Source organism: Salvelinus fontinalis, chromosome 39, assembly GCF_029448725.1.
Source record: "Salvelinus fontinalis isolate EN_2023a chromosome 39, ASM2944872v1, whole genome shotgun sequence".
In the NCBI taxonomy this organism is placed as follows: domain Eukaryota; kingdom Metazoa; phylum Chordata; class Actinopteri; order Salmoniformes; family Salmonidae; genus Salvelinus; species Salvelinus fontinalis.
This window is the reverse complement of record NC_074703.1, coordinates 595997-619443: the sequence shown is the minus strand read 5'-3', so window position 1 is coordinate 619443 and position 23447 is coordinate 595997. Positions and strand designations below refer to the sequence as shown.

The 23447-nt window shown below is 42.5% G+C and overlaps 1 protein-coding gene across 1 annotated transcript; it reads left to right on the top strand.

Moving 5' to 3' along the window:
• The first annotated feature begins 14721 nt into the window (after positions 1-14721).
• LOC129838339 (TBC1 domain family member 30-like) lies at positions 14722-19269 on the top strand. The gene is made up of 2 exons (XM_055905274.1): positions 14722-15556; positions 19043-19269. Exons 1-2 carry the CDS (start codon positions 15028-15030, stop codon positions 19267-19269), a joined length of 756 nt encoding a protein of 251 aa, XP_055761249.1. The 5' UTR covers positions 14722-15027.
• The last annotated feature ends 4178 nt before the right edge of the window (positions 19270-23447 follow it).

Here is a 23447-nt window from a genome sequence, read left to right as displayed (position 1 = left end):
AGTATGAGTCATATTACCCATAAAACCTAGTGGTCAAACAAGGAAATGGTTCCAGTCATTTATTTTTCCCATAACAGAGTTAAGAAACACTTAAAACAATGTCTGTTTTGATAACCGTGTAAATCTCTCTAGGACAAGGTGACTTGCGGAAGCTGCTAGGTTAAATTCAGAAGACACTTTTCGGTGCATTCAGTTGTTTAACTGGCTAGGTATCCTCTCTCCCTCTTCTCCTTCTAATTAGCTAGATCATCATATTGATGGTTAGAAAAGCCTTTAAACACATTTAAATCAACATTTCCAACAGCATGGCTTGCTAAAAACTTCTGGGGTTTCAAACAACAATGAACTCTGTAGAATGTTATATTATATTATATTATATTATATTATATTATAGCCCAGGCTTCAATCATATCTGTCTCAATTAGGGTTGAATATTTTCCCCGTATTTTACAAATGTTCCATCCTGAGAATAAATCATTTTTCTCACTAGTTAACCCGGTCTTTCCTGCCAAAACCGGAACAGTCAGACATCATTACAGATAGCCAGGGGAACACTCCAACACTCAGACATCATTACAGATAGCCAGGGGAACACTTCAACACTCAGACATCATTACAGATAGCCAGGGGAACACTTCAACACTCAGACATCATTACAGATAGCCAGGGGAACACTCCAACACTCAGACATCATTACAGATAGCCAGGGGAACACTTCAACACTCAGACATCATTACAGATAGCCAGGGGCACACTACAACACTCAGACATCATTACAGATAGCCAGGGGAACACTCCAACACTCAGATATCATTACAGATAGCCAGGGGAACACTCCAACACTCAGACATCATTACAGATAGCCAGGGGAACACTCCAACACTCAGACATCATTACAGATAGCCAGGGGAACACTCCAACACTCAGACATCATTACAGATAGCCAGGGGCACACTACAACACTCAGACGTCATTACAGATAGCCAGGGGAACACTCCAACACTCAGACATCATTACAGATAGCCAGGGGAACACTCCAACACTCAGACATCATTACAGATAGATAGACTGGGACACACTCCAACACTCAGACATCATTACAGATAGCCAGGGGAACACTCCAACACTCAGACATCATTACAGATAGCCAGGGGAACACTCCAACACTCAGATATCATTACAGATAGCCATGAGCACTCCAACACTCAGACATCATTACAGATAGCCAGGGGAACACTTCAACACTCAGACATCATTGCAGATAACCAGGGCCACACTCCAACACTCAGACATCATTACAGATAGCCAGGGGAACACTCCAACACTCAGATATCATTACAGATAGCCATGAGCACTCCAACACTCAGACATCATTACAGATAGCCAGGGGAACACTCCAACACTCAGACATCATTACAGATAACCAGGGGCACACTCCAACACTCAGACATCATTACAGATAGCCAGGGGTACACTCCAACACTCAGACATCATTACAGATAGCCAGGGGAACACTCCAACACTCAGACATCATTACAGATAGCCAGGGGACACACTCCAACACTCAGATATCATTACAGATAGCCATGAGCACTCCAACACTCAGACATCATTACAGATAGCCAGGGGCACACTCCAACACTCAGACATCCTTACAGATAGCCAGGGGAACACTCCAACACTCAGACATCATTACAGATAGCCATGAGCACTCCAACACTCAGACATCATTAGAGATAGCCAGGGGCACACTACAACACTCAGACATCATTACAGATAGCCAGGGGAACACTCCAACACTCAGACATCATTACAGATAGCCAGGGGCACACTCCAACACTCAGACATCATTACAGATAGCCAGGGGAACACTCCAACACTCAGACATCATTACAGATAGCCAGGGGAACACTCCAACACTCACACATCATTACAGATAGCCAGGGGAACACTACAACACGCAGACATCATTACAGATAGCCAGGGGCACACTACAACACTTAGACATCATTACAGATAGCCAGGGGAACACTCCAACACTCAGACATCCTTACAGATAGCCAGGGGAACACTCCAACACTCAGACATCCTTACAGATAGCCAGGGGCACACTCCAACACTCAGACATCATTACAGATAGCCAGGGGAACACTCCAACACTCAGACATCCTTACAGATAGCCAGGGGAACACTCCAACACTCAGACATCATTTACAGATAGCCAGGGGAACACTCCAACACTCAGACATCATTTACAGATAGCCAGGGGAACACTCCAACACTCAGACATCATTTACAGATAGCCAGGGGAACACTCCAACACTCAGACATCATTACAGATAGCCAGGGGAACACTCCAACACTCAGACATCATTACAGATAGCCAGGGGAACACTCCAACACTCAGACATCATTACAGATAGCCAGGGCCACACTCCAACACTCAGACATCATTACAGATAGCCAGGGGAACACTCCAACACTCAGACATCATTACAGATAGCCAGGGGAACACTCCAACACTCACACATCATTACAGATAGCCAGGGGAACACTACAACACGCAGACATCATTACAGATAGCCAGGGGCACACTACAACACTTAGACATCATTACAGATAGCCAGGGGAACACTCCAACACTCAGACATCCTTACAGATAGCCAGGGGAACACTCCAACACTCAGACATCATTACAGATAGCCAGGGGAACACTCCAACACTCAGACATCATTACAGATAGCCAGGGCCACACTCCAACACTCAGACATCATTTACAGATTGTCACGTTCCTGACCTGTTTTATGTTAATTTTGTATGTGTTTAGTTGGTCAGGGCGTGAGTTGGGGTGGGCATTCTATGTTTTGTGTTTCTATGTTTAGGTCAGGTGTAATTAGCCTTATATGGTTCTCAATCAGGGACAGGTGTTTGACGTTTCCTCTGATTGAGAACCATATAAAGGTAGGCTGTTCGTTTGTTATTTTGTAGTTTGTTGAAGTGTTTTTGGTTTTCGTCTTTACTTTAATAAACTTAATTATGTCTACATTCCACGCTGCGCTTTGGTCCAATCCCTACTCGTCCTCTTCTTCCGAAGAGGAGGAGGAGGACACCCGTTACACAGATAGCCAGGGGAACACTCCAACACTCAGACATCATTACAGATAGCCAGGGGAACACTTCAACACTCAGACATCATTACAGATAGCCAGGGGAACACTCCAACACTCAGACATCATTACAGATAGCCAGGGGAACACTCCAACACTCAGACATCATTACAGATAGCCAGGGGGACACTCCAACACCCAGACATCATTACAGATAGCCAGGGGAACACTCCAACACTCAGACATCATTACAGATAGCCAGGGGCACACTACAACACCCAGACATCATTACAGATAGCCAGGGGCACACTCCAACACTCAGACATCCTTACAGATAGCCAGGGGAACACTCCAACACTCAGACATCATTACAGATAGCCAGGGGAACACTCCAACACTCAGACATCATTACAGACAGCCAGGGGAACACTCCAACACTCAGAAATAATTTACAAACTAAGCATTTGTGTTTAGTGAGTCCTCCAGATCAGAGGCAGTAGGGATGACCAGGGATGTTCTCTGTTTAGTGAGTCCTCCAGATCAGAGGCAGTAGGGATGACCAGGGATGTTCTCTGTTTAGTGAGTCCTCCAGATCAGAGGCAGTAGGGATGACCAGGGATGTTCTCTGTTTAGTGAGTCCTCCAGATCAGAGGCAGTAGGGATGACCAGGGATGTTCTCTGTTTAGTGAGTCCTCCAGATCAGAGGCAGTAGGGATGACCAGGGATGTTCTCTGTTTAGTGAGTCCTCCAGATCAGAGGCAGTAGGGATGACCAGGGATGTTCTCTGTTTAGTGAGTCCTCCAGATCAGAGGCAGTAGGGATGACCAGGGATGTTCTCTGTTTAGTGAGTCCTCCAGATCAGAGGCAGTAGGGATGACCAGGGATGTTCTCTGTTTAGTGAGTCCTCCAGATCAGAGGCAGTAGGGATGACCAGGGATGTTCTCTGTTTAGTGAGTCCTCCAGATCAGAGGCAGTAGGGATGACCAGGGATGTTCTCTGTTTAGTGAGTCCTCCAGATCAGAGGCAGTAGGGATGACCAGGGATGTTCTCTGTTTAGTGAGTCCTCCAGATCAGAGGCAGTAGGGATGACCAGGGATGTTCTCTGTTTAGTGAGTCCTCCAGATCAGAGGCAGTAGGGATGACCAGGGATGTTCTCTGTTTAGTGAGTCCTCCAGATCAGAGGCAGTAGTGATGACCAGGGATGTTCTCTGTTTAGTGAGTCCTCCAGATCAGAGGCAGTAGGGATGACCAGGGATGTTCTCTTGATAAGTGTAAAGTAAATAGTAAAGTAAAGTACAGTACTTAAGTAGTACTTTTTTTTCCTTAAGTACTTTACACCACTGGTTGGTCTGATGGGAATCCATGATGTCATTGGGCTCCTCCCTTGCTTGATGAACAATAGAGGAGCAATGGAGAACAAAGCCCCTCCCCTTTCCCCTCCCCGACACTTGTGCTTGACGTGACGTACCTGGACCACCTTTTGAGATGTGCCTTTTAAGTGAACCAGGTGTTAAATTAGGTTCAAAGGAGACTGAAGTGTCAATGCTCGTGTTAATATTGTCAATGCTCTTGTCAATATGGTAAATGCTATAATATTATTTGTGCTATTATCTATTTTCCTTTTTTGATATTGGTTTAGCAAAATTCTAAGTCTGGTAACATTTCCTAATAAAATGTAACACATTTCGGCCATTTGTATTCTTTTTTACAATCTTCATTGCGAGACTATTATTTTGAAGGAAAACTGGTAATTTGCTGCTCTGCTGCCTGACAACGGAGCCCCGGTCAGCTGATCTACCATGTGCTGCCTGACAACGGAGCCCCGGTCAGCTGATCTACCATGTGCTGCCTGACAACGGAGCCCCGGTCAGCTGATCTACCATGTGCTGCCTGACAACCCCGGTCAGCTGATCTACCATGTGCTGCCTGACAACCCCGGTCAGCTGATCTACCATGTGCTGCCTGACAACCCCGGTCAGCTGATCTACCATGTGCTGCCTGACAACCCCGGTCAGCTGATCTACCATGTGCTTCCTGACAACCCCGGTCAGCTGATCTACCATGTGCTGCCTGACAACCCCGGTCAGCTGATCTACCATGTGCTGCCTGACAACCCCGGTCAGCTGATCTACCATGTGCTGCCTGACAACCCCGGTCAGCTGATCTACCATGTGCTGCCTGACAACGGAGCCCCGGTCAGCTGATCTACCATGTGCTGCCTGACAACCGAGCCCCGGTCAGCTGATCTACCATGTGCTGCCTGACAACACCGGTCAGCTGATCTACCATGTGCTGCCTGACAACCCTGGTCAGCTGATCTACCATGTGCTGCCTGACAACACCGGTCAGCTGATCTACCATGTGCTGCCTGACAACCCCGGTCAGCTGATCTACCATGTGCTGCCTGACAACCCCGGTCAGCTGATCTACCATGTGCTGCATGACAACCCCGGTCAGCTGATCTACCATGTGCTGCCTGACAACCCCGGTCAGCTGATCTACCATGTGCTGCCTGACAACCCCGGTCAGCTGATCTACCATGTGCTGCCTGACAACCCCGGTCAGCTGATCTACCATGTGCTGCCTGACAACGGAGCCCCGGTCAGCTGATCTACCATGTGCTGCCTGACAACCGAGCCCCGGTCAGCTGATCTACCATGTGCTGCCTGACAACGAGCCCCGGTCAGCTGATCTACCATGTGCTGCCTGACAACGAGCCCCGGTCAGCTGATCTACCATGTGCTGCCTGACAACGAGCCCTGGTCAGCTGATCTACCATGTGCTGCCTGACAACACCGGTCAGCTGATCTACCATGTGCTGCCTGACAACACCGGTCAGCTGATCTACCATGTGCTGCCTGACAACGAGCCCCGGTCAGCTGATCTACCATGTGCTGCCTGACAACGAGCCCCGGTCAGCTGATCTACCACGTGCTGCCTGACAACGAGCCCCGGTCAGCTGATCTACCATGTGCTGCCTGACAACCGAGCCCCGGTCAGCTGATCTACCATGTGCTGCCTGACAACCGAGCCCCGGTCAGCTGATCTACCATGTGCTGCCTGACAACGAGCCCCGGTCAGCTGATCTACCATGTGCTGCCTGACAACACCGGTCAGCTGATCTACCATGTGCTGCCTGACAACGGAGCCCCGGTCAGCTGATCTACCATGTGCTGCCTGACAACGAGCCCCGGTCAGCTGATCTACCATGTGCTGCCTGACAATCCCGGTCAGCTGATCTACCATGTGCTGCCTGACAACGGAGCCCCGGTCAGCTGATCTACCATGTGCTGCCTGACAACGAGCCCCGGTCAGCTGATCTACCATGTGCTGCCTGACAACGAGCCCCGGCCAGCTGATCTACCATGTGCTGCCTGACAACGGAGCCCCGGTCAGCTGATCTACCATGTGCTGCCTGACAACCCCGGTCAGCTGATCTACCATGTGCTGCCTGACAACCCCGGTCAGCTGATCTACCATGTGCTGCCTGACAACCCTGGTCAGCTGATCTACCATGTGCTGCCTGACAACACCGGTCAGCTGATCTACCATGTGCTGCCTGACAACGAGCCCCGGTCAGCTGATCTACCATGTGCTGCCTGACAACCCCGGTCAGCTGATCTACCATGTGCTGCCTGACAACACCGGTCAGCTGATCTACCATGTGCTGCCTGACAACCCCGGTCAGCTGATCTACCATGTGCTGCCTGACAACACCGGTCAGCTGATCTACCATGTGCTGCCTGACAATCCCGGTCAGCTGATCTACCATGTGCTGCCTGACAACCCCGGTCAGCTGATCTACCATGTGCTGCCTGACAATCCCGGTCAGCTGATCTACCATGTGCTGCCTGACAACCCCGGTCAGCTGATCTACCATGTGCTGCCTGACAACACCGGTCAGCTGATCTACCATGTGCTGCCTGACAATCCCGGTCAGCTGATCTACCATGTGCTGCCTGACAACCCCGGTCAGCTGATCTACCATGTGCTGCCTGACAATCCCGGTCAGCTGATCTACCATGTGCTGCCTGACAACCCCGGTCAGCTGATCTACCATGTGCTGCCTGACAACCCCGGTCAGCTGATCTACCATGTGCTGCCTGACAATCCCGGTCAGCTGATCTACCATGTGCTGCCTGACAACCCCGGTCAGCTGATCTACCATGTGCTGCCTGACAACCCCGGTCAGCTGATCTACCATGTGCTGCCTGACAACCCTGGTCAGCTGATCTACCATGTGCTGCCTGACAACACCGGTCAGCTGATCTACCATGTGCTGCCTGACAATCCCGGTCAGCTGATCTACCATGTGCTGCCTGACAACCCCGGTCAGCTGATCTACCATGTGCTGCCTGACAATCCCGGTCAGCTGATCTACCATGTGCTGCCTGACAACCCCGGTCAGCTGATCTACCATGTGCTGCCTGACAACCCCGGTCAGCTGATCTACCATGTGCTGCCTGACAATCCCGGTCAGCTGATCTACCATGTGCTGCCTGACAACCCCGGTCAGCTGATCTACCATGTGCTGCCTGACAATCCCGGTCAGCTGATCTACCATGTGCTGCCTGACAACCCCGGTCAGCTGATCTACCATGTGCTGCCTGACAACCCCGGTCAGCTGATCTACCATGTGCTGCCTGACAACCCTGGTCAGCTGATCTACCATGTGCTGCCTGACAACCCTGGTCAGCTGATCTACCATGTGCTGCCTGACAACCCTGGTCAGCTGATCTACCATGTGCTGCCTGACAACCCCGGCCAGCTGATCTACCATGTGCTGCCTGACAACCCCGGTCAGCTGATCTACCATGTGCTGCCTGACAACCAAGCCCTGGTCAGCTGATCTACCATGTGCTGCCTGACAACCCTGGTCAGCTGATCTACCATGTGCTGCCTGACAACCCCGGTCAGCTGATCTACCATGTGCTGCCTGACAACCCCGGTCAGCTGATCTACCATGTGCTGCCTGACAACCCCGGTCAGCTGATCTACCATGTGCTGCCTGACAACCCCGGTCAGCTGATCTACCATGTGCTGCCTGACAACCCCGGTCAGCTGATCTACCATGTGCTGCCTGACAACCCTGGTCAGCTGATCTACCATGTGCTGCCTGACAACCCCGGTCAGCTGATCTACCATGTGCTGCCTGACAACCCCGGTCAGCTGATCTACCATGTGCTGCCTGACAACCCCGGTCAGCTGATCTACCATGTGCTGCCTGACAACCCCGGTCAGCTGATCTACCATGTGCTGCCTGACAACCCTGGTCAGCTGATCTACCATGTGCTGCCTGACAACCCCGGTCAGCTGATCTACCATGTGCTGCCTGACAACCCCGGTCAGCTGATCTACCATGTGCTGCCTGACAACCCTGGTCAGCTGATCTACCATGTGCTGCCTGACAACCCCGGTCAGCTGATCTACCATGTGCTGCCTGACAACCCCGGTCAGCTGATCTACCATGTGCTGCCTGACAACCCTGGTCAGCTGATCTACCATGTGCTGCCTGACAACCCCGGTCAGCTGATCTACCATGTGCTGCCTGACAACCCTGGTCAGCTGATCTACCATGTGCTGCCTGACAACCCCGGTCAGCTGATCTACCATGTGCTGCCTGACAACCCCGGTCAGCTGATCTACCATGTGCTGCCTGACAACACCGGTCAGCTGATCTACCATGTGCTCTGCACTACTTGGGGTATGACATCAAATGAGAAAAACGTTCAATTGAACATGTCAATATAAAAATAAAATAAATAAAAACATGTCAATATAGAAATAAATAAATAAAACATGTCAATATTAAAATAAATAAATAAAACATGTCAATATAGAAATAAATAAAACATGTCAATATTAAAATAAATAAAACATGTCAATATTAAAATAAATAAAACATGTCAATATTAAAATAAATAAAACATGTCAATATTAAAATAAATAAATAAAACATGTCAATATAGAAATAAATAAAACATGTCAATATTAAAATAAATAAAACATGTCAATATTAAAATAAATAAAACATGTCAATATTAAAATAAATAAATAAAACATGTCAATATAGAAATAAATAAAACATGTCAATATTAAAATAAATAAAACATGTCAATATAAAAATAAAATAAATAAAACATGTCAATATAGAAATAAATAAAACATGTCAATATAGAAATAAATAAATAAAACATGTCAATATAGAAATAAATAAAACATGTCAATATAGAAATAAAATAAATAAAAACATGTCAATATTAAAATAAATAAATAAAACATGTCAATATAGAAATAAATAAAACATGTCAATATAGAAATAAATAAAACATGTCAATATAGAAATAAATAAAACATGTCAATATAGAAATAAATAAAACATGTCAATATAGAAATAAATAAAACATGTCAATATAGAAATAAATAAAACATGTCAATATAGAAATAAATAAAACATGTCAATATAGAAATAAATAAAACATGTCAATATAGAAATAAATAAATAAAAACATGTCAATATAGTAAAAAATAAATAAAAATATGTCAATATTAAAATAAAATAAATAAAAACATGTCAATATAGAAATAAATAAATAAAACATGTCAATATTAAAATAAATAAATAAAAATATGTCAATATAGAAATAAATAAATAAAAACATGTCAATATTAAAATAAATAAAACATGTCAATATAAAAATAAATAAAACATGTCAATATTAAAATAAATAAAACATGTCAATATAGAAATAAATAAAACATGTCAATATTAAAATAAATAAAACATGTCAATATAGAAATAAATAAAACATGTCAATATTAAAATAAATAAAACATGTCAATATAAAAATAAATAAAACATGTCAATATTAAAATAAATAAAACATGTCAATATAAAAATAAATAAAACATGTCAATATTAAAATAAATAAAACATGTCAATATAGAAATAAATAAAACATGTCAATATTAAAATAAATAAAACATGTCAATATAAAAATAAATAAAACATGTCAATATTAAAATAAATAAAACATGTCAATATAGAAATAAATAAATAAAAACATGTCAATATAGAAATAAATAAAACATGTCAATATTAAAATAAATAAAACATGTCAATATAGAAATAAATAAAACATGTCAATATAGAAATAAATAAATAAAACATGTCAATATTAAAATAAATAAAACATGTCAATATAGAAATAAATAAAACATGTCAATATAGAAATAAATAAATAAAACATGTCAATATAGAAATAAATAAAACATGTCAATATAGAAATAAATAAAACATGTCAATATAGAAATAAATAAATAAAACATGTCAATATTAAAATAAATAAAACATGTCAATATAGAAATAAATAAAACATGTCAATATAGAAATAAATAAATAAAACATGTCAATATTAAAATAAATAAAACATGTCAATATAGAAATAAATAAAACATGTCAATATAGAAATAAATAAAACATGTCAATATTAAAATAAATAAAACATGTCAATATAGAAATAAATAAAACATGTCAATATTAAAATAAATAAAACATGTCAATATAGAAATAAATAAATAAAACATGTCAATATAGAAATAAATAAATAAAACATGTCAATATAGAAATAAATAAAACATGTCAATATTAAAATAAATAAAACATGTCAATATAGAAATAAATAAATAAAACATGTCAATATTAAAATAAATAAAACATGTCAATATAGAAATAAATAAAACATGTCAATATAGAAATAAATAAATAAAACATGTCAATATTAAAATAAATAAAACATGTCAATATAGAAATAAATAAAACATGTCAATATAGAAATAAATAAATAAAACATGTCAATATTAAAATAAATAAAACATGTCAATATAGAAATAAATAAAACATGTCAATATAGAAATAAATAAATAAAACATGTCAATATAGAAATAAATAAAACATGTCAATATAGAAATAAATAAATAAAACATGTCAATATAGAAATAAATAAATAAAACATGTCAATATAGAAATAAATAAAACATGTCAATATTAAAATAAATAAAATAAAAACATGTCAATATAGAAATAAATAAAACATGTCAATATAGAAATAAATAAATAAAACATGTCAATATAGAAATAAATAAATAAAACATGTCAATATTAAAATAAATAAAACATGTCAATATAGAAATAAATAAAACATGTCAATATAGAAATAAATAAAACATGTCAATATAGAAATAAATAAAACATGTCAATATAAAAATAAAATAAATAAAAACATGTCAATATAGTAAAAAATAAATAAAAATATGTCAATATAGCCGGCAGGTTTAATTACCATATTCCTTCATTTATAACCATAATTTTTCTCCACACAGATATTATATATGGAATAGTCGGGACATATTGTATAAAAATACTTGTTTTTAGAATATTGGTTCTGTAATAATATCCTATCGGTGAGCCAACTGGTAAATGCAGAGGGTCTTCATTATAAGGAGTTCTTATCACTATACAAGGTCCCTGTAACACCTAAAGATGTTTTACATTTTCACAAATGTAAATTTACAAACATCACATTTACTTACCGTACAAAAATAAACTATATTCTAAGACAACGAAATACTCTGTTAAGGGGTATAAACACGTTTATCATTCTACGGTCCTTGTGTAATGTGATATTGTACGCCCTAGCACCGCCCCAGCCTGCCCCAACCCCGCCCCTAGCCCCGCCCCAGCCCCACCCCAACCCCGCTCCTAGCCCCACCCCTAGCCCAATTGTCCTTTATATATTATTTATATATACTCTTGTGTTCCCCCATGTACTCTGTATATATTATTTATATATACTCTTGTGTTCCCCCATGTACTCTGTATATATTATTTATATATACTCTTGTGTTCCCCCATGTACTCTTTATATATTATTTATATATACTCTTGTGTTCCCCCATGTACTCTTTATATATTATTTATATATACTCTTGTGTTCCCCCATGTACTCTGTATATATTATTTATATATACTCTTGTGTTCCCCCATGTACTCTTTATATATTATTTATATATACTCTTGTTCCCCCATGTACTCTTTATATATTATTTATATATACTCTTGTTTCCCCATGTACTCTTTATATATTATTTATATATACTCTTGTTCCCCCATGTACTCTTTATATATTATTTATATATACTCTTGTGTTCCCCCATGTACTCTTTATATATTATTTATATATACTCTTGTGTTCCCCCATGTACTCTTTATATATTATTTATATATACTCTTGTGTTCCCCCATGTACTCTTTATATATTATTTATATATACTCTTGTTCCCCCATGTACTCTGTATATATTATTTATATATACTCTTGTGTTCCCCCATGTACTCTGTATATATTATTTATATATACTCTTGTTCCCCCATGTACTCTGTATATATTATTTATATATACTCTTGTTCCCCCATGTACTCTGTATATATTATTTATATATACTCTTGTGTTCCCCCATGTACTCTGTATATATTATTTATATATACTCTTGTGTTCCCCCATGTACTCTTTATATATTATTTATATATACTCTTGTGTTCCCCCATGTACTCTGTATATATTATTTATATATACTCTTGTGTTCCCCCATGTACTCTGTATATATTATTTATATATACTCTTGTGTTCCCCCATGTACTCTGTATATATTATTTATATATACTCTTGTTCCCCCATGTACTCTTTATATATTATTTATATATACTCTTGTGTTCCCCCATGTACTCTGTATATATTATTTATATATACTCTTGTGTTCCCCCATGTACTCTTTATATATTATTTATATATACTCTTGTTCCCCCATGTACTCTGTATATATTATTTATATATACTCTTGTTCCCCCATGTACTCTTTATATATTATTTATATATACTCTTGTTCCCCCATGTACTCTGTATATATTATTTATATATACTCTTGTTCCCCCATGTACTCTGTATATATTATTTATATATACTCTTGTGTTCCCCCATGTACTCTTTATATATTATTTATATATACTCTTGTTCCCCCATGTACTCTTTATATATTATTTATATATACTCTTGTTCCCCCATGTACTCTTTATATATTATTTATATATACTCTTGTTCCCCCATGTACTCTTTATATATTATTTATATATACTCTTGTGTTCCCCCATGTACTCTTTATATATTATTTATATATACTCTTGTTCCCCCATGTACTCTTTATATATTATTTATATATACTCTTGTTCCCCCATGTACTCTGTATATATTATTTATATATACTCTTGTGTTCCCCCATGTACTCTTTATATATTATTTATATATACTCTTGTTCCCCCATGTACTCTTTATATATTATTTATATATACTCTTGTTCCCCCATGTACTTTTAGCATTTACAAAACATGGCAATGCATAAATAAATGTTTCATTGGAACTTGTTGATAGGTCTATTTTATAACCTACATTGAGGTATTCCTATAAAATTTACTTTATTTGGACTGTATAGTTCAATATTTTTGTGTCACAAACCACGTTTCCATCTACCTTTTTTATGCGAGTAAAGTCATACCATATTTTTTTTAAAATCATGACAGCTGTGATGGAAACAGGACGTTTCGGTACAATTGTATACATGTTGACAGATAACTTGTTCGTTCAACATGGTGGAATCGTTTTGTGTCGGTCAAATATATTATGTGAGAAATGGCGGTAGAAACGCCTTTTATGTTGAAATATTTGATATAATAACCATCATACTGTATCAAAGTAAAGTTGGAGTGACGCGATGACGTGTTGTCTCCCACTACATCATCTACGACTCGGGAAACGGTGCGGTTTATTAGGCTACATGTGGAACGGGTTATATGATGAACTTCACAGGGTGGTGAAAGTGCCTGGTGATGAGGTTCATGCTCCTTTACAATACATATACTGGGTCTTATTCTGGTGTCATGATGATCAATGCTTGGATCAATGCTTGACTGCCGATTGACTAATACAAAATATTCTCGCTATTATCCATAATAATGTCATCGCGTAGACTAGCCTACCCGCACTGGTGGGGGAAAACGCATCGTTTTATAATCCAGAATGTTGAATATTCATATGAAAATCCATCGCCAATTGGATGAAAACAATGCTATAGTAATGTAAATATACCGTTGATTAAACAGCTGTCTATATCACAGGGCTACAAAAGAGGGAGAAAGCAGATTGATATTGTCTTAATGCCATGTCTATTACTTGATTGTAACATGAGGACTAGGCTTTAAGAATCGTCTAAATCCTCATCAATAAACGTGTATTTGCTGCGCTGTAATGCTACGTTGTCACCGTACACCGCTCTGCTGAGATGACAGGTCAGTTCGGCTCCTCTCTGAGTGGTCAGGCGTGTGTTGATGAGGACGTCTGAGTGGTCAGGTGTGTGTTGATGAGGACGTCTGAGTGGTCAGGTGTGTGTTGATGTGGAGGAGCGCGGCAGCACTGGGGAAATGTGGCCGTGCGGCTCAATAAAGTTGATCAGTGCTATTCGAAACCCTTGGCACGTCCCCTTACCTAACCATTTAAAATGTCAAATTCAATGGAGGGGACGTCCCAGAGATATCGGATAGCAGGGCCAGAAGAAGTTTCCAGTGGGCTGGACTATCCACTCCGCAGGGGCGGCAGTTTGCGAACTTTCAGGAAGGAAACTAGTAGCTCCCGGAGCACCGCCCCACCTCCTGAGTAGTGGAATGGAATGCACCCGGAACTCACTTCCTCTTGAAGACCTGTGTTGAATTAAGAAAGTAGTTGCACCTGTTCCCATGAAACGTTCACGTTGCGGAGAGATGGCAACTTGAGAAGCACAAGAATAACAGTAGCGACCCGGAACAGCGTGTTGTAATGTCGTCCCAGGCTGAGGACGTGGCGGAACTTTTAGAAATAGACATATGTAACGGTGACATCTGTTCGGAGGGGGAGAGCGGAGTGTTTATCAACTCAGGTACAGGTGCGTCACTCTTAGACGGCTTCTCGGCGTTTCAGCAGTGGACCGGACCTAGTTCTCGGTCCTCTTCAGGCCACAACAACACAGACTCGGTCTCAAAGAGACCGAGAGACAGCGCCAACGACACATCATCCCCGAGTCTGTATCCCCAGAACGGCCTGGGGTCTGGAGCCGGTGATCGTGTAGCCCTTGGCGACCTCCAGGGTCAGGATCTCCGAGCCCCCCGCTCCTCCATAGTGGACTGTCTGTTGGTGGAGCTCTATGACACCTACAGCAGCGCCCGGCTCAGTGTAGACAGCCCGGATAGCAGTACCGAGGCGTCCAGCTCTGAGCTGTTCTGCCGCAGTAATACTGGCTCCAGCTTCCTCCAGGAACTACAGGAGAAACACACCAGGAGACACCAGGTCAACTACCTGTCTCAGAAAGGTGAGTTATAATAAAACAGAAATATGGGATCTTTAATGTGATCTTATGGTTTAGAGTAATATTGGCCTGGAGTAGATTTAATGTGATCTTATGGTTTAGAGTAATATTGGCCTGGAGTAGATTTAATGTGATCTTATTGTTTAGAGTACCATTGGCCTGGAGTAGATTTAATGTGATCTTATTGTTTAGAGTACCATTGGCCTGGAGTAGATTTAATGTGATCTTATTGTTTAGAGTACCATTGGCCTGGAGTAGATTTAATGTGATCTTATTGTTTAGAGTACCATTGGCCTGGAGTAGATTTAATGTGATCTTATTGTTTAGAGTAATATTGGCCTGGAGTAGATTTAATGTGATCTTATTGTTTACAGTAACATTGGCCTGGAGTAGATTTAATGTGATCTTATTGTTTAGAGTACCATTGGCCTGGAGTAGATTTAATGTGATCTTATTGTTTAGAGTACCATTGGCCTGGAGTAGATTTAATGTGATCTTATTGTTTAGAGTACCATTGGCCTGGAGTAGATTTAATGTGATCTTATTGTTTAGAGTACCATTGGCCTGGAGTAGATTTAATGTGATCTTATTGTTTAGAGTACCATTGGCCTGGAGTAGATTTAATGTGATCTTATTGTTTAGAGTACCATTGGCCTGGAGTAGATTTAATGTGATCTTATTGTTTAGAGTACCATTGGCCTGGAGTAGATTTAATGTGATCTTATTGTTTAGAGTACCATTGGCCTGGAGTAGATTTAATGTGATCTTATTGTTTAGAGTACCATTGGCCTGGAGTAGATTTAATGTGATCTTATTGTTTAGAGTACCATTGGCCTGGAGTAGATTTAATGTGATCTTATTGTTTAGAGTACCATTGGCCTGGAGTAGATTTAATGTGATCTTATTGTTTAGAGTACCATTGGCCTGGAGTAGATTTAATGTGATCTTATTGTTTAGAGTACCATTGGCCTGGAGTAGATTTAATGTGATCTTATTGTTTAGAGTACCATTGGCCTGGAGTAGATTTAATGTGATCTTATTGTTTAGAGTACCATTGGCCTGGGGTAGATTTAATGTGATCTTATTGTTTAGAGTACCATTGGCCCGGAGTTGATTTTACAGCCTGTAACCACGTTTCCATCCACAGTTTCTATGCCAGTAAAGTCATTTTTACATTTTACATTTCAGTACAATTTTATAAAATGGTTACAGATCATGTGTTCATTTTACATGGGATCTTTTTGTGTCCTTAAAATGTATTATGTGAGAAATGGCCGTTGAAACGCAAATACTAATATAATATACAAATACTAATATACACAAATACTAATATATTTACACACATTTGGGAGTCACACGATGATGAGGTGTGCCGTCCTCCCACTACGACATGTCGTTTCTGAGATACAGATTAAATACATGATGAGGTGTGCAGTCCTCCCACTACGACATGTCGTTTCTGAGATACAGATTAAATACATGATGAGGTGTGACGTCCTCCCACTACGACATGGCGTTTCTGAGATACAATTTAAATACATGATGAGGTGTGACGTCCTCCCACTACGACATGGCGTTTCTGAGATACAATTTAAATACATGATGAGGTGTGACGTCCTCCCACTACGACATGGCGTTTCTGAGATACAGATTAAATACATGATGAGGTGTGACGTCCTCCCACTACGACATGCCGTTTCTGAGATACAGATTAAATACATGATGAGGTGTGACGTCCTCCCACTACGACATGCCGTTTCTGAGATACAGATTAAATACATGATGAGGTGTGCAGTCCTCCCACTACGACATGGCGTTTCTGAGATACAGATTAAATACATGATGAGGTGTGCAGTCCTCCCACTACGACATGGCGTTTCTGAGATACAGATTAAATACATGATGAGGTGTGACGTCCTCCCACTACGACATGCCGTTTCTGAGATACAGATTAAATACATGATGAGGTGTGCAGTCCTCCCACTACGACATGCCGTTTCTGAGATACAGATTAAATACATGATGAGGTGTGCAGTCCTCCCACTACGACATGGCGTTTCTGAGATACAGATTAAATACATGATGAGGTGTGACGTCCTCCCACTACGACATGCCGTTTCTGAGATACAATTTAAATACATGATGAGGTGTGCAGTCCTCCCACTACGACATGGCGTTTCTGATACAGATTAAATACATGATGAGGTGTGCAGTCCTCCCACTACGACATGGCGTTTCTGATACAGATTAAGGATACATGATGAGGGTGTGGGGGGGTCCGCACTAGGGACAGTGCCGTGCGGAGTACAGATTAGGGTACAGATGAGGGGGGACGTCCCGCACTAGGACAGTGGCGGCGGAGATACAGATTAGGGTACAGATGAGGGGGCCGTCCCGCACTAGGGACAGTGGCGGGCGAGATACAGATTAAAGTACATGATGAGGTGTGCAGTCCTCCCACTACGGACAGTGGCGTTTCTGAGATACAGATTAAAGTACATGATGAGGTGTGACGTCCTCCCACTACGACATGCCGTTTCTGAGATACAGATTAATGCTGATTCACAATAAATAAAGTCTAGGGTACAGTGGGGGGGGTCCAGCTCTAGGGTACAGTGGGGGGAGTCCAGCTCTAGGGTACAGTGGGGGGAGTCCAGCTCTAGGGTACAGTGGGGGGAGTCCAGCTCTAGGGTACAGTGGGGGGAGTCCAGCTCTAGGGTACAGTGGGGGGAGTCCAGCTCTAGGGTACCAGGGGGGGGTCCAGCTCTAGGGTACAGTGGGGGGAGTCCAGCTCTAGGGTACAGTGGGGGGAGTCCAGCTCTAGGGTACAGTGGGGGGGTCCAGCTCTAGGGTACCAGGGGGGGGGTCCAGCTCTAGGGTACCAGGGGGGGGGGTCCAGCTCTAGGGTACAGTGGGGGGAGTCCAGCTCTAGGGTACAGTGGGGGGAGTCCAGCTCTAGGGTACCAGGGGGGGAGTCCAGCTCTAGGGTACAGTGGGGGGAGTCCAGCTCTAGGGTACAGTGGGGGGAGTCCAGCTCTAGGGTACAGTGGGGGGAGTCCAGCTCTAGGGTACCAGGGGGGATCCAGCTCTAGGGTACAGTGGGGGGAGTCCAGCTCTAGGGTACAGTGGGGGGAGTCCAGCTCTAGGGTACCAGGGGGGGGGTCCAGCTCTAGGGTACAGTGGGGGGAGTCCAGCTCTAGGGTACAGTGGGGGGAGTCCAGCTCTAGGGTACAGTGGGGGGAGTCCAGCTCTAGGGTACCAAGGGGGGGTCCAGCTCTAGGGTACCGTGGGGGGAGTCCAGCTCTAGGGTACCGTGGGGGGGGGGGGGGGTCCAGCTCTAGGGTACCGTGGGGGGGGGGGTCCAGCTCTAGGGTACAGTGGGGGGAAGTCCAGCTCTAGGGTACAGTGGGGGGAAGTCAGCCAAGAATGTTTTCAGTCTCCAGTCAGCCAAGCTGCTCTATATATCTATATATCTATATTGTGTTCCAGCACCAGAAGAGTTGAGCTGTGTCATAGTGGAGGTACGCTACAGGACGGGTCTCCAGTCAGCCAAGCTGCTGCGCCAGCTGAAGAGGAGAGACCGCCTCACTCACAAGCTCCAGAAGAACTATGACATCATCACCGCCTGTCTGCAGGCCGTGTCCCAGAAAAGAAGTAAGGAGACGCGGTGGCACCCTGAGCCCTATGTAGTGTTGTCCTCCCTATTCCCTATGTAGTGTTGTCCTCCCTATTCCCTATGTAGTGTCGTGCTCCTATTCCCTATGTAGTGTTGTCCTCCCTATTCCCTATGTAGTGTCGTGCTCCTATTCCCTATGTAGTGTTGTCCTCCCTATTCCCTATGTAGTGTCGTGCTCCTATTCCCTATGTAGTGTCGTGCTCCTATTCCCTATGTAGTGTCGTGCTCCCTATTCCCTATGTAGTGTCGTGCTCGCTATTCCCTATGTAGTGTCGTGCTCCCTATTCCCTATGTAGTGTCGTGCTCCCTATTCCCTATGTAGTGTCGTGCTCCCTATTCCCTATGTAGTGTCGTGCTCCCTATTCCCTATGTAGTGTCGTGCTCCCTATTCCCTATGTAGTTTCGTGCTCCCTATTCCCTATAGTGTCGTGCTCCCTATTCCCTATGTAGTGTCGTGCTCCCTATTCCCTATGTAGTGTCGTGCTCCCTATTCCCTATGTAGTGTCGCGCTCCTATTGCACCCTATTCCCTATATTGCCCTGACCAAACGGTGTGTACAGGGCCTTCAGTGTTCACACCCCTCCACTTTTTCACATTTTATTGTTACAGCCTGAATTTAAAAAATTGATTAAATGTAGATATTTTTTTTTGTCGCTGCGTACCAATGTTCCCTCAATTTTTGGGGGGGCACCGAGCACATTTTAGGTCTTGTGAGCGGAAACTTGAACATTGAGAATGTTGTGCAACTTCCGGTGCACGTTTACAGTTTTAGACAGTAGCCAATAGGCTGTGCCCTTACAGTTTTAGACAGTAGCCAATAGGCTGTGCCCTTACAGTTTCAGACAGTAGCCAATAGGCTGTACCCTGACAGTTTTAGACAGTAGCCAATAGGCTGTATCCTGACAGTTTTAGACAGTAGCCAATAGGCTGTGCCCTTACAGTTTTAGACAGTAGCCAATAGGCTGTGCCCTGACAGTTTTAGACAGTAGACAGTAGCCAATAGGCTGTACCCTGACAGTTTTAGACAGTAGCCAATAGGCTGTACCCTGACAGTTTTAGACAGTAGCCAATAGGCTGTATCCTGACAGTTTTAGACAGTAGCCAATAGGCTGTGCCCTGACAGTTTTAGACAGTAGCCAATAGGCTGTGCCCTTACAGTTTTAGACAGTAGCCAATAGGCTGTACCCTGACAGTTTTAGACAGTAGCCAATAGGCTGTATCCTGACAGTTTTAGACAGTAGCCAATAGGCTGTACCCTGACAGTTTTAGACAGTAGCCAATAGGCTGTGCCCTTACAGTTTTAGACAGTAGCCAATAGGCTGTACCCTGACAGTTTTAGACAGTAGCCAATAGGCTGTACCCTGACAGTTTTAGACAGTAGCCAATAGGCTGTACCCTGACAGTTTTAGACAGTAGCCAATAGGCTGTACCCTGACAGTTTTAGACAGTAGCCAATAGGCTGTACCCTGACAGTTTTAGACAGTAGCCAATAGGCTGTACCCTGACAGTTTTAGACAGTAGCCAATAGGCTGTACCCTGACAGTTTTAGACAGTAGCCAATAGGCTGTACCCTGACAGTTTTAGACAGTAGCCAATAGGCTGTACCCTGACAGTTTTAGACAGTAGCCAATAGGCTGTGCCCTTACAGTTTTAGACAGTAGACAGTAGGCTGTACCCTGACAGTTTTAGACAGTAGACAGTAGCCAATAGGCTGTACCCTGACAGTTTTAGACAGTAGACAGTAGCCAATAGGCTGTACCCTGACAGTTTTAGACAGTAGACAGTAGCCAATAGGCTGTACCCTGACAGTTTTAGACAGTAGACAGTAGCCAATAGGCTGTACCCTGACAGTTTTAGACAGTAGACAGTAGCCAATAGGCTGTACCCTGACAGTTTTAGACAGTAGCCAATAGGCTGTACCCTGACAGTTTTAGACAGTAGCCAATAGGCTGTACCCTGACAGTTTTAGACAGTAGCCAATAGGCTGTACCCTGACAGTTTTAGACAGTAGCCAATAGGCTGTACCCTGACAGTTTTAGACAGTAGCCAATAGGCTGTACCCTGACAGTTTTAGACAGTAGCCAATAGGCTGTACCCTGACAGTTTTAGACAGTAGCCAATAGGCTGTACCCTGACAGTTTTAGACAGTAGCCAATAGGCTGTACCCTGACAGTTTTAGACAGTAGCCAATAGGCTGTACCCTGACAGTTTTAGACAGTAGCCAATAGGCTGTACCCTGACAGTTTTAGACAGTAGCCAATAGGCTGTACCCTGACAGTTTTAGACAGTAGCCAATAGGCTGTACCCTGACAGTTTTAGACAGTAGCCAATAGGCTGTACCCTGACAGTTTTAGACAGTAGCCAATAGGCTGTACCCTGACAGTTTTAGACAGTAGCCAATAGGCTGTGCTCTTACAGTTTTAGACAGTAGACAGTAGGCTGTACCCTGACAGTTTTAGACAGTAGACAGTAGCCAATAGGCTGTACCCTGACAGTTTTAGACAGTAGACAGTAGCCAATAGGCTGTACCCTGACAGTTTTAGACAGTAGACAGTAGCCAATAGGCTGTACCCTGACAGTTTTAGACAGTAGCCAATAGGCTGTACCCTGACAGTTTTAGACAGTAGCCAATAGGCTGTACCCTGACAGTTTTAGACAGTAGCCAATAGGCTGTACCCTGACAGTTTTAGACAGTAGCCAATAGGCTGTACCCTGACAGTTTTAGACAGTAGCCAATAGGCTGTACCCTGACAGTTTTAGACAGTAGCCAATAGGCTGTGCCCTGACAGTTTTAGACAATAGCCAATAGGCTGTGCCCTGACAGTTTTAGACAGTAGCCAATAGGCTGTACCCTGACAGTTTTAGACAGTAGCCAATAGGCTGTGCCCTTACAGTTTTAGACAGTAGCCAATAGGCTATTGTGGCTATTTGAGCATAATGTAGTCCTACCAACAAAACCAATGGCACAAATCCCATAACATTTTCACATGGCGATAGCTTTTGATTTCTATGGCCTACAGTAGCATATATGTGGTATTCAATTCAGGCCTACATTGCATGAGACTTTTAAAAACGTTTTTACATTTTGAAGGGCTTGACATTAATGATAGATTTTTTTTTTAACTTGGTCTTTAACACCATGGGTCAGTGTATTGTGTTGTATGATGCAAGAAACCACGTTACAAAATAGCATGTATTATTATTGCCATGCAGAAAATTAGACGACATTGTAGGCTACACTTCTGCCTATTGGCTTATTTACATATTCAAGCCTGTCTCAAAATCTAACACTGCCCCTTTTAAGACATACGCGTTTTACTTTGACAGGCTTCTCAGACTGCTTGAAATGTAGCCTACACGTTGTGTGCTTTAGGAAGCAGTAACTCCACCATTGCTGACCTATACTTATCTATAACTGGGCTAATAACTCGCTAACTAGCAAAGAATATCGACAATAGTGCACTGATCTGAATGGCGCATTCACTCGCGGGTGATGGAAAGACCGCTGGAGGACAACCCCCACCAATACAATTCTACTCCGTTGCGCTCTGGCTCTGCCTACAACAACATCACAGATTCAGATCTAGCGAAGTTACATTTGTTTTGGTTTGTTGCATTGAAAAGGGCCTGATTTTTTTTTTTTTTATAATGTTGATTCGATCACAGAAAAAAATGTTGATCTGCAAACTAGTGGAGCGAATTTAGTGAATTTCAATCTCTTGCGTCTATGCGCGCAGCATGGCATTAAAGCGGGATTAAGTTTTTCGAAATGTTTACAAATGACCTAATGAAAAGCTGAAATGTCTTGAGTAGTAAGTATTCAACCCCTTTGTTATGGCCTAAATAAGTTCAGGAGTAAACATTCGCTGAACAAGTCACATAATACATTGCATGGACAACAATAGTGACTTCCTCATCTCTGCTTTCCGCCAGACACTGGGAGATACATTCACCTTTCAGCAGGACAATAACCTGAAACACAAGGCCAGATACACTGGAGTTGTTTACCAAGATGACATGGAATGTTCCTGAGGGGCCTCGTTAACGTTTTGACTAAATTCTGCTTTAAAATCTATTGCAAGACTTGAAAATGGCTGTCTAGCAATGATCAACAACCAACTTGAGTTTGAACATTACAAAAAGTGTGCGAATGTTGATGTAGAAAGCTCTTAGAGATTTACCCATAATGACCCACAGCTGTAGACAGCTCCTAGATTT